This window comes from Doryrhamphus excisus, chromosome 1, assembly GCF_030265055.1.
Source record: "Doryrhamphus excisus isolate RoL2022-K1 chromosome 1, RoL_Dexc_1.0, whole genome shotgun sequence".
NCBI lineage: Eukaryota > Metazoa > Chordata > Actinopteri > Syngnathiformes > Syngnathidae > Doryrhamphus > Doryrhamphus excisus.
Window position 1 is genome coordinate 39,182,863 of NC_080466.1, and position 17,786 is coordinate 39,200,648.

At 43.3% G+C, this 17,786-nt stretch overlaps 1 protein-coding gene across 34 annotated transcripts in view; it reads right to left on the reverse strand.

The window, feature by feature from the left end:
• The window catches only part of cacna1da (calcium channel, voltage-dependent, L type, alpha 1D subunit, a), a 68,165-nt gene extending 57,388 nt beyond the window's left edge, over window positions 1–10,777 (reverse strand). For all 34 annotated transcript variants that reach the window (XM_058046081.1, XM_058046093.1, XM_058046092.1 and 31 more), the window contains exons 1-3: window positions 10,449–10,777; window positions 7,394–7,856; window positions 6,863–6,968 (exon numbers count right to left, since the gene is read on the reverse strand). In XM_058046081.1, coding sequence (XP_057902064.1) covers window positions 6,863–6,968; window positions 7,394–7,710 — 423 coding nt within the window. In that variant the 5' untranslated portion in view covers window positions 7,711–7,856; window positions 10,449–10,777. The remainder of the gene's footprint in view (window positions 1–6,862; window positions 6,969–7,393; window positions 7,857–10,448) is intronic.
• Between the last annotated feature and the right edge of the window lie 7,009 nt (window positions 10,778–17,786).

Genomic DNA, 17,786 nt, shown 5'->3' on the forward strand with positions numbered 1-17,786 from the left:
GAGACAGCAAGAAAAGAAAGAGGGAGAGGGAGAGAGGCCTTTGGGGATGACCATAAATATCTCTGACTCATCTTCGTTTATTTCGCTCTCGAGTGTTACTAGAGTGTGTTCAGCTGTTTTTGGCTATGATGGGGTTATGTGTAGGTTCAGCTACAGGTCGACACTGACATGCTAATGTCCTACAATGCAATAGACCTTCTTGACAATGCTGTTCTCCACACCAAACATACCGCACGTGTTGCTTCCCAGTGCAACATTAAGACACACCGTCAAGCCTCGAGCACAAATCACTCCTTCAAATAACAATGGATGCTGATTGGCTGCTGCATATAACCGAGCCAAGCAGCTGTCCTTAAAGTAGTAGGAGTAGTAGCCTGGAAGCTCAGTCAGACAATTCACCATGATGCGTTTGAAGCAGCTAACACTTCCCAAACTTCCCAAACTTTACCAACTCAGGGCCCACTTGAAAATCTAAAAAACATCTGCGGCCCAGCTTTGTCCTATAAACAGTACATAGACGAAATGCTGCATTCTCAGAGCACTTTATAATAATAATAATAATAATAATAATAATAATAATAATAATAATAATAATAATAATAATAATAATAATAATAATAATAATAATAATAATAATAATAATAATAATAATAATAATTACTAATATAATATAATAATTATTATTGTTATTACTATTATTAATAATAATAATAATATTTATATATAATAATAATAATAATAATATACTAATTATTATTATTACTATTATTATTAATAATAATATTTATTATTATTATTATTTATTATTATTATTATATTATATTAGTAAATATTATTATTATTATTATTCAGTATTGAAAATGAAAGCAGGGGCATAAAGGAAGCCAAAACATTTAATCTGTGGTGTACACACAAGACAAAATTAATTATCATACTTTTCATAACTGCATTCAAAACTGGCATGATGACCAGAGAGAGTTATTGACCTTGTGACAGGTCAATAACACTCAATAGGTTATTACTTAGGCTTATAAATATTTTTTTAAATTGTGCAATAAATATTCATTCATTCATTCATTTTCTACCGCTTTTTCCTCACAAGGGTCACAGGGGTGCTGGAGCCTATCCCAGCTGTCTTCCGGCGAGACGCGGGGTACACCCTAGACTGGTCACCAGCCAATCACAGGGCACATATAGACAAACAACCATTCAGACTCACATTCATACTTATGGACAATTTGGAGTCGCTAATTGTCTAATTTTTGGAATGTGGGAGGAAACCGGAGTACCCGGAGAAAACCCACGCATGCACAGGGAGAACATGCAAACTCCACACAGAGATGGCCGAGGGTGGAATTGAACCCAGGTCTCCTAGCTATGAGGTCTGCGTGCTAACCACTAGACCACCGTGCCGCCCTGCAATAAATATTTCACAATAAAAATAATTTTAAAATAATATTTGCTAAAATGAATCATATTTTTAATGACCTCTCATGGCCCATCTGCAGTACCACCATGGCCCACCAGGGGGCCGCGGCCCACACTTTGGGAATCAACGGCTCTATACTATATTTCTGGCGGAATAACATTGTGACGCCCCTACAGGTTGCAGCTGCATCACTACAGCGACCTGACGGTGTTGTATCAGATGCGGACTCTGAGGGAGGCTCAATCAGTCCTTGATGATTCCATGATGAGTTCAGGTTGGTTCAGTTCTTAAATGTAGGACCAATAGTATGAGGAATTATTTGGTTGCTGCAGCCATTGTTCTGCTGAATATCTGTTGGTAATGTTGCTGCTGTATTGACTGACTTTCCTTTGAATTTAACGGTATTTCCAATGTGCAAATACTTTGTTATGTCCTGTGTTATTCCTTGAGGTGGAAAAACGGAATGACCAGGTGAAGATCACACCCGTTGCAATAGACCCTGTCACTCTCATAGTGGACTTTTCAGCCATTAAGTCATCATGGAACACCATAACCAACCAACTAAGTGATACATCCCAGTCAAGGCTACATCTCATCCAAACACTCACAGACATAAGAAACGTGAAGATATGACTCATATTTTAATTTAAAAAAAAGATAAATAAAAAGATGTGATGAGAAGACAGACTGCACCAACACATGGTGCGGGACATCACATGACCACCCGAGTGTTACTACACACGCTGCCGCAGCCAGCCACTCACATGAATCAGAGTGACGTGTCGCTCCTTGGAAAGCTTTGTTCAAGCCAGCCACGTGCCTGCCACACATACTTTTACCAACGTATCACGTGCATTTACATAGTACATAATTGTACAGTGTATACACAGTACTACATAGTATATAATAGTACATATTACTTATGTATCTACAGTGTTTACACAGTACATAATTACTACTGTATATACAGTGTATATTTGAGTCTGTTCCAGTGAGTGAATGAATAATGGCGTCACTTCATGGCCTTGAGTGTCTTAAAAATATTTATAAAGTATATAATCATTCCATGATGATGATATCATGAGAAAGTGTAAGCACAGTATCACAACTAAAGCACCGTCTCGACAGACACTCCGGTCCCCAGTCAAGCAGACCCCATCAAATATTCATTGGCTATGTCTGCTAAGCTAGGTGAGGAAGTCATGAATAAGTCTGTGCTTGCCTTTTAAGCGGGTCCGGGTGACGCGGTCTCGGCACGACTGCACGCACATACACACACACACACGTGCACTCATGCGCGTGCACTGGAGATAACTAGCAGGGACAGTGCTAGTGTGAGCCGCAAATGAGCAGTTATGTTAAGTGACTAAACACATGTTTGTAGCTTCGTCTCCATGGGGGTTCTCCAGGCGTCTGCGGTCACACCAACCGTGACGCAGCCAACCATCCATCCATCACACGAGCGCGACACCTTGTGTGGGAACACATGTCATGGCGTGGTGTCACCAATAGACAAACGCAGCCCTTCATTTGGACAAAAGAAATAAACGCTGCCTTCACTGTCAAACGTCAGTTTATGCCTGTATATACAGTATGCATGGAATTCTAACACTCCACCTGGATTGATTTGTCTTATTTGATCTGTGAAAGATCTGTCATCTACTTTGATAACGGTCATACTTTGTTTGTTTGACCGTCCTTGAACGCACCATACAGCATTCTTCCAGGTACAGATGGATTCATTCATTCATTCATTTATTCATTCATTTTCTACCGCTTATCCTCACTAGTGTCGTGGGGGTGCTGGAGCCTATCCCAGCTGTCTTCGGGCGAGAGGCGGGGTACACCCTGGACTGGTGGCCAGCCAATCACAGGGCACATATAGACAAACAACCATTCACACTCATATTCATACCTATGGACAATTTGGAGTCGCCAATTAACCTAGCATGTGGAGTACCCAGAGAAAACATGCAAACTCCACACTGAGATGGCCGTGGGTGGGATTGAACCCGGGTCTCCTAGCTGTGAGGTCTGCACGCTAACCACTCGACCACCGTGCAGCCCCACAGATTTTTCTTTCACCCACATGCTGATACTATGTGCTGTTCAATACACAATACATTACACAATAGTATACATCAGATGGCTATAATGTACCTATGTTTTTCTGTGCTGTTGAAAATCTTTCCCAGCTACTTGGATGATGCTCAGCACTCGACTTCCGCCACGGTCGTCACATGCACAGCTCCTAAACAGCAGCTCATAAGCCAAATTTTAGCTGGCAGTTTAACGCATCTAAAAAAAAAAAGCCTCTTACGCCAAGGTAGCATTGAATACGACAATAAAAAAGGCCTTGTCAGCCACAGTAGAGACTCATCAATCTGCTCTTGTTGCACAGCCATTCGCCAGGCCTTTCATACTAGCTTTACCAATACAAATACTCCTTTTCCTTCTCCATGTCTGCTCAATGTTTGTTTCTTGCTTGTGGCTACACAGTTACCGTGCTTCAGTTAAACTATAGCGTGGCAGCCATTCGCCGCAACATGCAAGATGGGGAGGGGGCAACATGGCAGTCCAAATACTTGAATCCCTGTCGCTCATAAGTGAAGGCATCTTGATCAGCCTGAGGTGACCGCAGCACACAAACACAACTGAACACCCTGAACTGGTGGCCAGCCAATCACAGGGCACATATAGACAAACAACCATTCACACTCACATTCATACCTATGGACAATTTGGAGTCGCCAATTAACCTAGCATGTTTTTGGAATGTGGGAGGAAACCGGAGTACCGGGAGAACATGCAAACTCCGAGGGTGGAATTGAACCCTGGTCTCCTAGCTGTGAGGTCTGCGCGCTAACCACTCGACCACCGTGCCGCCACAACTTGAACATCAGAGGTTCAAATGCAAAGAATGATGACTTAGACGTACGCTAAGTAGAAGCTGCCATAACAGCATAGCATAGACACCTGAGCCATGACAACTGCTGGAAGAAGTCCACGGACTCTGGTGACTGATCGCTAGTGACAGGAGCATCAGTGATGCAGGATGCCTCTTGGTGCTGGTTGAGGGTACGAGGAGGGTTGTTGCTATGTATTTCCATCAAGAACGCCTTTGCTCGCTGCTCATGTGGCGTACAGAAGAAGCCATTAGATAAAGAAATAGAGTATCCATGCATTGGGGGCTGGGAGCTCTGCGCTAATTTCATCTCCAGTCCATCGGGCCGGCACGAGGACATCTCCATATCCACACGCTTGCGTCCTTTTTGTCCCCGGCAAAATAAATAGCTCTGCGGCTCTCCAGTTATGCAACAGCGGCGATACGGGCAAATACGACATGAAATCAGATGTGATGCAGTGAATGCATCAAGGATGAGACGTATGAATCACATTCAGCATGAAAAGGTCATAGTTTGGCTCGGCTACCTTGCTGGGGTCTCAGCTACGACCTTAAAGACTCTCACAAGGTGAGCATGGTGTGGAAAGAAGAAGGTTGTCATTGGTGGTGTGCCGTTACTCACTTGTGCCTCCTAGCAGTGGCAGGACCCCCCCACCCCCGCCAGAGAAGGAAGGCTGCTGTCTATATCTAAAGGGAAGCAGGCCGCACTAACAAGACTGGCAGGACTAATAAGGCGCCGTGCAGGAGAGGCTCTGGGAATAATCCATCTGATCCTCTTCAAGGTTGCAGGGAAGCTGGAGCCTATCCCGATGGGTGGAAACCCAAATGTTTTTAATAGACAAATCATTTTTAGAATGTATTAACTTATTGATGATTAATACTGCGTTATTTCTTTCATTGCATACTGTAGGCTGACATACCCATACCAAAGGGTGGCGTACCCATATCATACGGTGGCATACCCAGACCACATGCTGGCATAACCATACCATAGGGTGGCATAACCATACCATTGGGTGGTATATCCATACTATAGGGTGGCATACCCATATCATAGGGTGGTATACCCATATCATAGGCTGGCATAACCATACCAATGGTTGGCATACTCATATCATAGGGGTGCATGTCCAGACCACATGCTGGTATAACCATACCATAGAGTGGCATACCCATAACATTGGGTGGAATACCCATACCATAGAGTGGCATACCCATACCATAGGGTGGCATAATTAAAATCATAGGGTGGCATAACCATACCAATGGGTGGCATACCCATATCATAGTGGGGCATGCCCAGACCACATGCTCACACCACATGCTGGCATAACCATACCATAGAGTGGCATACCCATAACATTAGGTGGCATACCCATAACATTAGGTGGCATACCCATACCATAGAGTGGCATACCCATACTATAGGGTGGTATACCCAAATCATAGGGTGGCATAACCATACCATAGGGTGGCATACCCATACCATAGGGTGGCATACCCATCTCATAGGCTAGCATAACCATACCATAGGGTGGCATACCCATACATAGGGTGGTGTACCCATACCATAGGGTGGCATAACCATACCAGTGGGTGGCATACCCATATCATTGGGTGGCATAACCACACCATAAGGTGGTATTTCACGCTCTACGTGTTAGCTCATGGCCCCCAATACAACAAACATCCAGAGGGAGGCAGCACACCTTGCTTCTCCTACGTGGAGCAAAGCTGTTAGGCTACATAAGTTAGAAAAGGAACACCCCCTCGGGTCTGTGCAGTTGCTAAGTCAACCTCCATCTAAGACGCTACTTTCAAACCTTCCAGGAACATTGGCAAATGTCTGCAGACAAGACGCCTATAAGCTTCTTACGCGTGGCTGAGCGCTACGAGTCAATCGTGCCGGTGTGAGGAGCGCCTCGGTCTGCTTTCGGGAGGCTGCACTCATGCTTGGCAGCTCAGCTTACAGCGCCACGCAACTCAGACACAAAGTGCAACTCAGACACAAATACACGCAGGATGTTGCTAACCAGTATGATGCAGATGAAGGAGACGTGTGAAACAGCGTGCTCTGCACGCACTTCTAGCTAGCCAATGACATTTTAAGTTACTATACAGCTACAAGTGCCAGGGTGTGACTCACTTTGCAGGTGGCTTCACCCCGAGTGTGACACACTTACATGTGTTGTTTGTGTGTGTGTGTGCACTTCTCCAAAAAGGTGAGCATCATGTGACAAAGTGCCATCAGAGGAGCTGAGTAAGCTCCTGCAAGCTAAAGCAGGCTGGATGACTGTTCTCTTTTTCTCACGCTTCAACTCTCACCACTACATCCTCACACACCACAACACCCTCACACCCCGCTACACCCTCACACACCACTACACCCAAGTACACCCTCGCACACACACAAGTACACGCTCGCACACTCGGACACACAACTAATATCCATACAAAAGAGGAGTCATTGAGTCATTGAGAGACTCTGTAAACTTAGCAAGCACATGGAAGTGAGAATAGCTGCTCACCAGGTCGTGGTTGGTGGAGTTGGAATCGTCTTCGGGGAAAGGGACGTAGACAGCTAAGGCCATACAGTTGGCAAAAATAGCGATGAGTATAAAGATATCAAATGGCCTGGAAAGGGAGAGTTAGGGAAAAAGAATACATTGAGAGTTAACAGACACGGGTGCATCTCAATAAAGGATGAGGATATCATGGAAAAGTCATTTCTTTCCGTTGTTCGAAAATGAAAAATATTAAGGTTACTACACACAAAGTGAAATATTTGAAAAATGTATATTTTATTAGTTGGATGACTCCTCTTATATAAAATGATAACATTATGGAAAAATCCACCCAATCTACCTAATCTAGCAACCAAAATAAGACATTACATCTTGGCGTCTAAGCTCTTACTTGGTTTGGGGTACTTGAACACCATCATCGATGAATGACTATACTAGCAAGAAATGTATACAGTATATTGGATATAGGAACCCCCCAAGCCCAATAACATGTAACTTATGCCACATGAGTGTTCCCAAGCAGTAAAAGGATACTTCCACTCCACCAGGCTGATGCAGGCCCTACGTATGGGGTTGTTGAGGTTGAGGCAGAACAGAGCCCTCGGCGGCCTGCTGTTGGCGTTACTGCCCTGCTTCTTGCTTTTGGCATACTGCTGCCGCTTCTTCTGTGCCAACGCTCCCACTGGGATGGTCGAGGATGAAGGGGCAGGCGCGGCAGGCGGGGCAGGCGGGGCAGGTGGTGCTGCAGGTGCCGGTGCAGGTGCCGGTGCCGGAGCAGGGGCAGGTGTCGAGGCCGGAGGGGCTTCTGGGGCTGTCGGGGCTGGGTCTGGGGTGGGCCCGTTGGCGCTCATGGTGCGGGTGTGGCTCTGTGAGGAGCACCCAGCAGCATGGATCTGCCAGTGTGGAGAGGGGTGCTAGTGGGGGGCACAGTGGTCTGACCAATGAGCTGGCAAGTCTCCAGGGGGCGTGACTCTGTTGCTGCTGGCATAGTTTGCCTCTGAAAAACAAAGCAGGGAATGCTGTATCATCTACTGTACATATGTACTGTACACTGCTAATATGAGTGCTTTTTGACATGGTAAACTAGACTTTAGAGTTTAATGGCAGCTTCTGGACCCCAAAGCAGACACAAAATAAAGTGATGTAAAAAAGGAAGGTGTCACAGAGAAGGAAAATCAAGGTAGAACAAAAGATCACCAGGAAGCTAACACAGTACAAAGAAAAGAACAAAGTTGCAAATGAAGATAAACTCAACAACTCACTGGAATGAAATGGCGGCTGGAATAAAGTAAAACCATGATGCATATCTCTGTATCATTTTTTTATGATTTTTAGTGAAAAAAAGAATAAAAGACTCCACCATTTGATAACAAGTGACAAGCTTTGAGCAGCTAGCCAGTGGGCAGCTAGCTGGCTGTATGCTAACACAAGCAAATAACTGTAACAATGTCTAACATCTTCACTCACTGCTATGTCTTCGTCAGACAGAAAAAAAAATACAAAATGAAAACTCAAAAAGATGAGGAGAACAGTAAGAGAAAATCCAAGGTGACAAAACACTGGTCTATACTAGCCAAAAGAGTCTGGGCCATCAGACAGGAAGTGGGACGAAGAAAACAGGAAATTGTTAAGTTAGCAAAAATAAACTAGTAAGCTATCCTGAATAAAGGTGTCTCCAAGAAGTAAACTCCAATACATTCTAACACTGCACTTGTCCTAACAGATGCCCTGAATCACACACAACAGCATAGATGTTAGCATAGCTACAGTATGGCAGCTACTATGCTAACATTACACACGCATCATGCTAGCACAGCTTACATAGAACTTACAACTCACCATAGCTTAGTTTACATACACCACACCATCGCTTGGTTTACATACACCACACCATCGCTTGGTTTACATACACCACACCATCGCTTGGTTTACATACACCACACCATCGCTTGGTTTACATACACCACACCATCGCTTGGTTTACATACACCACAGTATTGCTTGGTTTACATACACCTCACCATCGCTTGGTTTACATACACCTCACCATCGCTTGGTTTACATACAACTCACCATTGCTTAGTTTACACACACCTCACCATAGCTTAGTTTACATAAACCTCACCATCACTTGGTTTACATACACCTCACCATAGCTTGGTTTATATGCACCTCACCATCGCTTAGTTTACATAAACCTCATCATAACTTGGTTTACATACAACTCACCATCGCTTGGTTTACATACTACAACTCACCATCGCTTAGTTTACATATAACTCACCATAGTTTAGTTTACATAAACCTCACCATCACTTGGTTTACATACACCTCACCATCGTTTAGTTCATATACACCTCACCATAGCTTGGTTTATATACACCTCACCATCGTTTAGTTCATATACACCTCACCATAGCTTGGTTTACATACACCACACCATCGCTTGGTTTACATACAACTCACCATCGCTTAGTTTACATATAACTCACCATAGTTTCGTTTACATAAAACTCACCATCACTTGGTTTACATACACCTCACCATTGCTTAGTTCATATACACCTCACCATAGCTTAGTTTACATACACCACACCATCGCTTGGTTTACATACACCTCACCAATGCTTGGTTTATATAAACCTCACCATCACTTGGTTTACATACACCCCACCATCACTTGGTTTACATACACCTCACCATCGCTTAGTACATATACACTTCACCATAGCTTAGTTCATATACATCTGTCCATCACATACTGTAGTTTATCCATCATCACAAACACAAAGGTTGCATCTTTGTGTGTTCACCTTTGCCACTGGAAGCACCAGCGAATCAGGAAGTGATCTTCATGTCAGCTGACGTATGTCAAATGACAAACATCTACCAGGTGATGCTCATGCCATGGGCAACACACGCCACACTCATTCATCCGTGTTTTCCATAGAAATAAATAAGATTTGCATCGCTACCACAGGTTGGCCTTGTGCTGATGCTTCCAGTGTACATTTAAATGTAAAAACTAAGTGCAGCATGCCTTGTTCTACACATATGGTACGGTCAAACGCCTGCAGATGGCAACACAGATAGAAAGAGACAGTCAGTGAGGTTGATGAAGGTCCTTGGACTGCGAGCAGGCCTTGGAGCAAGAGCAGGAGAAAGAGAAAAGGTCACATTGTCAGCGATGCTTCCATACATCTCCATAAGCCATTCGCCATCACATGTTTTGTGTGCACGTCAAGGGAAAAAATACCCCCTTTTTCGTGCTGCCTTCATAGAAGATGAGACACATCCACAACACAGCTTTTATCCTTGGAGCATGACACCCCCACCTAAATCTACATGGGGGTCTTGGACGGTCCACATGACCACAGACAACCTCTGTGCGTGTGCGTGTAGAAAAGGGGGGGTAAAGGTATCGCGACAAGCCAGTTAAAAATGACATGGCGATGGAGCTCATCGTCATCCACGAACACGCGTCGAGTGGAAATTGGCTATGAAGAAGTGTTGGACAAAACACACACATCACGCATGCAATACGTCAAGGTAGAAAAACCATGCTATGCTAAAGAGGCTAAATGCAGACCTTTTGTGTACGTGTGTGGGTTCACACAGCAGACTTTAGCCGCTCGGTATCGCTGCTCCACAGCTTGGCAGGGCGACCGACGCAAGCTGGCTCTCAAACGACGCTTTTAAATTCATCGGCTCCGGTAATAAGCAAAGGATGTAGGATGTAGGATGCAGGATGCAGGATGCAGGATGCAGCAGCAGCTGGGACGCCTAAAAGGCTGAGCGCTAATGAAGCTCTCCTATGGTTCTAGTGTGGAGAGATGTGGATCCAGCAACCAACCAACAGAGCATCCACGTCCACTGCCTTCCATCCTTCCTTCTTTCCTTCCTTCCTTCCTCCCTTCCTCACTGCCTGCGTGTGCTGCTCGTCACACCGTGCAAGACTTCCTCCTCCCCCATCCATCTGACCCAAAACACCTCAAACAGCCACAGAACCTGTCCTACTCACAATGCATCACTAAATCCACTTCTTGGACCACAATCATTCTCATGTGTACACACTAGCGGTGTCAGCAGACACCAGACGATGAAAACCAGATTGGAACTTTACTTTAAAGAAAGGCACAATCAATATAAAAATATATGACAATATATGCTACGCTTTTGTGCACGCTATGTGTGTGGCATGTAATTTGCACGGTGATACGGAGGTCATGACCCCCACAAAAATCGGATCCAGCCAATATAACACCCCAAATATAAATGATTTAAATGTAAATACACACCAATACCCATACCCACCATCCATCAGTCAGATACCCATACCCACCAACCATCAGTCAGATACCCATACCCGTCATCTATCAGTCAGATACCCATACCCACCATCCATCAGTCAGATACCCATACCCACCATCCATCAGTCTGATACCCATACCCACCATCAATCAATGATACCCATACCCACTATCCATCAGTCAGATACCCATACCGACCATCCATCAGTCTGATACCCATACCCACATCAATCAATGATACCCATACCCACCATCCATCAGTCAGATACCCATACCCACCATCCATCAATGACACCCATACCCAGCATCCATCAGTCAGATACTGATCACATGGATTAACTGTAGATGTCCAAAGTATTTATGATGTTAGACAAAATCAAAATTAACAAAACTGAATTTAATTGGAGTTAAACCAATACATGGCAAATAAATTTTTGAATCGTTTATTTTAGATGAATTGAAGATAACAAAATTCGCAATTCTTGGAGCCTTTAGTGGGCGAGGCGAAACCTGCGATAGTATCACCATCATAAGGTTTTATGTTCATCAAACAAAGGACAAGACACCATTAGTATCATGACAACAAGACAGCTACAGTGAAAACCTTACTACGTACCCCATCACTTCCTTGTGGGACAAAAACCAGCTCCCAACTCATCGCATTGCTTGTTGCACTGTGCTAAAAGTCACATTTGGAGTCCCAAGCTAGTTAGCTAGGTGCCGCCAGTGCATGGAAAGCACACGTGAAGGGCTTTGTGAAAAGCATTTTTTTAAAATGGAAATTGCCGATACTAATCAGTGGCCGATTGATCGGAGTATCCTTAACACAGCACACCCAAGACAAGGCCTGAATGGCAAAGTGTCAAATAGCAGCGTACCGTATCACACTGGTCCTTTAGATCCACAACAGGGTATCGAACAAAACCTGCTGCAGTCAAGTGTATTGATATTTATGGAACAGATGCATCCTACCTGGCAACATCAAGTATAGTATTCACCTGGGTGTCCGGGTTGACGACACAGAGCATCACATGTTTGTCTTCTCTGGACCAAAGAGGGACTGAAATGGGGGAGGGAATGGAGGACGAACCCTTGACAGCTGCTTGACAACGCCAACATATCAGCTTACCTGAGCTGGGTAACCGCTTCTTCTTCTACAATCTCCCTGAATTATTTACCTGTGTGCGTATATGTGTGTGTGTGTGTGCACAGTGCATTGAATTCAATTTGTTTGCATTTTGTAATGTTGAATTCATGAATTATGAATTGCCATTGTTCTGCCTGGCGACACTCCCTGTATTACCTTACATAATCAGTAACTAAGGCAACCAAGGTGGTGATTTAGACCAAAAAGGTGGTAAAAATAGATCAGCTATGTAATTAATACACATCAAGTTGACAGGAAAGATCTTTAAAGATCCTCTTTTATGCAAAATGGAGTTTTTAATGTTCTTATAACAACAATATGTGCCCATAGAGCCTGTTCATGAGCACCAAATGTGAGAAAAATGTAACATTTCCCTCATTTATTTACTTAAATGCTCACTTCTGAAGGTGTGATGACTCTATAAAGGAAAAGAAAAACCTCCTTCCTCGTGGACGTGGACATGATGACATGATGCCACCACTGACATGAACATCCTGAGGCTCATAGAACTAAAAAAGCCAAGAAAGGATCCCATTGGCTGACCATCGAATGAAGGTTGCTATTGGTGCCGAGTGCAGTCCGATAACCATCAGACACCATCTGCCAGAGAAGGCTTTAAAAACATAAATCATATCCAAATTCCTGCATGGTCTTCTTTGAGGTTTGTAATTAGCAGGAGATCACCAAACATGGGACATTGAAAGGTGGAAGAATGTTACTCAATCCATTCCATAGTTTGATTCCACATATTGAAATGCTATGGCTTTTTAACGTAGCCCTAGCATATAAGTGTTTCAAATTTAGTTCTTCCCTGAGATCATATTTCTGGATGATCGTATTGAATGACATTTTTAGGTAATTGGTTATTTTTAGCCTTATGCATTATTTTAGCTGTTTGAAGATTAACAGTTTAAGTATTTGTGATTTTAGAAATGAGGAGTTAGTATGTTGTCTGTAGGCGGCATTATGAATTATCCTTACTGACCTTTTTTTTTTATAATACAGTAAACCTCGGATATATCGGATTCAATTGTTCCCACTGGTTTTGTCCGATATAAGCGAAATCCGTTATATGCGTATACCGGAAAATGTCCGTTTTACGCATATATCGGATTTATATCCGGTATATGCGTAAATCGGATTTTATCCGTTATAAAAAGGCACTTCCTTGACTATGTTTCCAATGTACCTGGACTGGGCAATGAAAAGAGACGTAAGGTAATGAGAATTTAACTTTATTGGACTCTGAGCATAACAAATTGTTAATTAAGCTAGGCCCTGTTACGCCCGTCAGGCCTACGTTATTTCCAATAGTGAGGTTAAGATCTCATTCACTGCTGTGCTAGTATTATTGACGTCACTCACTTTTATATTTGTCCTAAATCTGGAGCCAGGAGAAAGACAATAGCCAGTGACATCAACAAGATTAGCATAACGATGCGGCCATCCGATATATGCGAGGGAAATTTAATGGAAATGCATTGGAACGGGACTGGAGATTTTGTCCGAAATAGGCAAAATCTGATATATGCAATGAATTTTTATTGGAAATGCATTACAGAAAAATCGGTTCTTTTTTATCCGTCCGTTGTGAGCGAATTTCCGATATATCCGAGTGCGATATATCCGAGGTTTACTGTATGTTCTCTGTAGGCGGCATTATGAATTATCCTTACTGACCTTTTTTTTTTTTTTTTTATAATATGAGGCTTCCAGCTCATATTTTCATCTTTTGTGATCCCCAGAAATGTACCCTTTCAATGTCTGCACCATCTATTTGTATTTCCTGGTACGTGTCCTTTCTGCTGTTACCAAACAGCATGATTTTAGTTTTATTTAGGCTCAAGGACAAGCTATTATTATCAAGAATAGCACAGCTACTGATGACTCACTGCTTTTCATACACCTTATTTCTCTTTTTTTTTTTAGCGATGGTTTTAAATTGATGATCAGCCTATTTGACATGAATGTTTCTTTGCCATAAATTGCTTTTTGTGTCACTCCAAGCTTGACTTAGAACCTCCTAAATATGAAAAAAATCAGGACATATCTGTACACAGTGACGTGCACTGGAGCAGTAATCAGTGGTTTTGCATGTTCATGAGCTGTGTGTGTTTGTGTGTGTTTATGTGTGTGTCAGTGAAGCAGCTTGAAGGAGAGCGGTAGTGATGGAGCCCGAAAGGCCCGCAGCACATCTGCTCCCCCAGTGCAACATCAACTTCACCGCTGAGCTCAAAGCCGCCTTCATCTTCATCTCAATCTTCACCATCTCGCAACGCTCCTCTTGTGTGCACGGCCAACCACTCGGTCCCATCTGCCAATGGCTGAATGATGGAGATCCGTGGTGATGATTCCATCATAATAGTCCCGTGTTCTTGTCTCATGCGCTCTCAAGAGTGACAGACAGCTCTCCCTATTGAAGGGCAAGCGCTATGTCATCACTGTTACTCCTCAACCATTTAAGCAAATGGAGTGATAAGAGCACAGGCCTGAAGGAGACTATGGCATTCAGATTTCTGCACCAGCATGTGGTGTACTGTCATGTATGTGTTTGTGTTTATGTATGTGTGTTTCTATATATGAATGTATGTATGCCATGTATGTATGTATTGGTATTTATTAAGACATTGTATTAAAAGTGGCTGCACCGCTCCTCTTTTTCTGCCAGGGATTATAAATAGAAGCGTTCATGCTCTCTGTATGTGCTCACCCTCCAGGAAGTGTGCAGCTGCGGGGCTCTGCGATTGGCTGCTCACCATCATGTGGCGTCCCCCTTTGCCGGCTCCTATTGGCTGGCACCTGTGGGCCCCAGTCAGTGAAGAAAAGCTTTTATGACAGCAGCCAGGAGCCCAGAGGACTTGTTGGAAACTGGGAGAAGGACACAGGGCGCATAGACCATGCCGATGAGGAGAGCAGTGGGCGGGATGGAGACACGACATGTGGCCCCCCGCTTCCTGGACGTCACCTCCCTCTGATACCGCGGGGAGGAAACGGGGAGGGCGAGCACGTATGACTCTCCATCAGATTACATTAGTTTATTTGTGCTTTTAGTGATTAGTTTAATCCATGTGGGATTTTTCAAAACACTTGACTGTTCAAAATATATACATTTTTAAAAAAAAGTAAAGTGAAGATAGGAATATTTCCTTCAAAAATAATTATATCTCAATATAATAAGATCAAAATGTGTATATTTCAATTCAGTAAAAGAAAACATAGTGTTATATAGGTTGGTCACAAGTCCAAGGTGTACTGCTGGGGTAGGCTCCAGCACCCAAGGTGAGGATAAGCGAAATGAGTCCGAGTTCATTAGCAGCTCAAAAAAAACAATTCAAACAAACAATTTATTAGGTGACGATGCCCCCTGCTGGTTAAAGTGTACAACACCCCCCCAAATCAAGGAACACCCAAAAACTTGCAGTTCAGTTCTGATTTATTCCACAGTCAAAATTCATTTTCTACCACTTACCCTCACGAGGGTCGCGGGGGTGCTGGAGCCTATCCCAGCCGAGGGGGTGAGGGGCGGGGGTACACCCTTGTGGCCAGCCAATCACAGGGCACATATAGACAAACAACCATTCACACTCACATTTATACCTATGGACAATTTGGAGTCGCTAATTAACCTAGCATGTTTTTGGAATGTGGGAGGAAACCGGAGTACCCGGAGAAAACCCACGCATGCACGGGGAGAACATGCAAACTCCACACAGAGATGGCCGAGGGTGGAATTGAACCGTGGTCTCCTAGCTGTGAGGGCTGTGCGCTAACCACTTGATCACCGTGCAGCCCACAGTCAAAATAAAACAGTGAATTCAATCCGCAAGACACCTGCTTTGTGGACAAATACAAACAATAACAATATAGTCTCATGACACATGTCCAAAATTTCATTAAAATTTCATATAGACACAGATGCACCATCAAGATCCCACCCATTATTATATGCCTGGTATTAGGGGGATTATGACGTCATATCAACCAGCGTGTATAGTTCCATATTGCATGAGTAGATGAGAGTAAATAGTGTAGGATCCTATCCTATCCTCTGGATGGCAGAGCAGTACAAGTCATGTATCTGGATGTAAAGTATCCATCCATCCATGTTCTATGGTACTTATCCTCATTAGTGGGGGTTGTTGTGGGGGAAGTACAGTATGTCATGTGTAAAGATTGCATGAGCGACAGGCACCATGAGCAGTCCCGCACACACGCTAAGGGATTAGATCGGGGTTAAGCATTCTGTTGGCTTTGCGGGCAAGACAAACGTTTCAGTGTGATTGCTGCAGTGTGTATGTATGGTGGTGTTACTTTGGTTTCATGGTCTTAGTGTACATTGGAGGTGCACTGCTGCCCTTTAGAGATACTCCATGTTCTCATGGTCTTTTGGGTGTGGTTGCCCTTCCCCCGAATGGTACGGTACACTCTGTTATGGTATGTAAGGTACAGTATGCAGTATGATATGGTAAGGTATGATAAGGTAAGGTATGGTATGGTATAGCATGGTATGGTACAGTATGGTACAGTAAGGTATGGTATGGTATCGCATGATATGGTACGGTACGTACGGTACAGTAAGGTATGTTATGGTATAGTATAGTATGGTAAGGTAGGGTATGGTATCTACAGTATGGTACAGTACAGTATGGTTAGGTAAGGTATGGTACGGTACGGTAGGGTATGGTAAGGCATAGTATGGTACAGTACGGTAAGATAAGGTATGGTAAGGTAAGGTAGGTTAAGGTAATGTAAGGCAAGGTATGGTAAGGTATGGTAAGGTAAGGTAGGTTAAGGTAATGTAAGGTAAGGTATGGTATGGTACAGTATGGTAAGGTATGGTAAGGTATGGTATGGTACAGTATGGTAAGGTAAGGCATAGTATGGTACAGTATGGTAAGATAAGGTATGGTAAGGTATGGTACAGTATGGTAAGATAAGGTATGGTAAGGTATGGTATGGTACAGTATGGTAAGGTAAGGCATAGTATGGTACAGTATGGTAAGATAAGGTATGGTACAGTAAGGTAAGGTATGGTAAGGTATGGTATGGTACAGTATGGTAAGGTAAGGCATAGTATGGTACAGTACGGTAAGATAAGGTATGGTACAGTATGATACAATATGGTAAGGTATGGTAAGGTAAGGTATGGTAAGGTATGGTATGGTATAGTATGGTAAGGTAATGTTTGGTAAGATAAGGTAAGGTACGGTCAGGAATGGTAAGGTAAGGTATGGTAAGGTATGATAAGATAAGGTATGGTATGGTAAGGTAAGGTAAGGTAAGGTAAGGTAAGGTAAGGTAAGGTAAGGTAAGGTATGGTATGGCATATTTTGAAGTAAGGAGAAGTAGAGCTTATTTAGATGACAAATTGTATTATTTCCATTCTTCTTGATATAATTTTGTGTTTTCTTGTTTAGGTTAATGTTGCATGAACCAATGGCCAATAATATAAGCTGTGTGCAGTAAATGG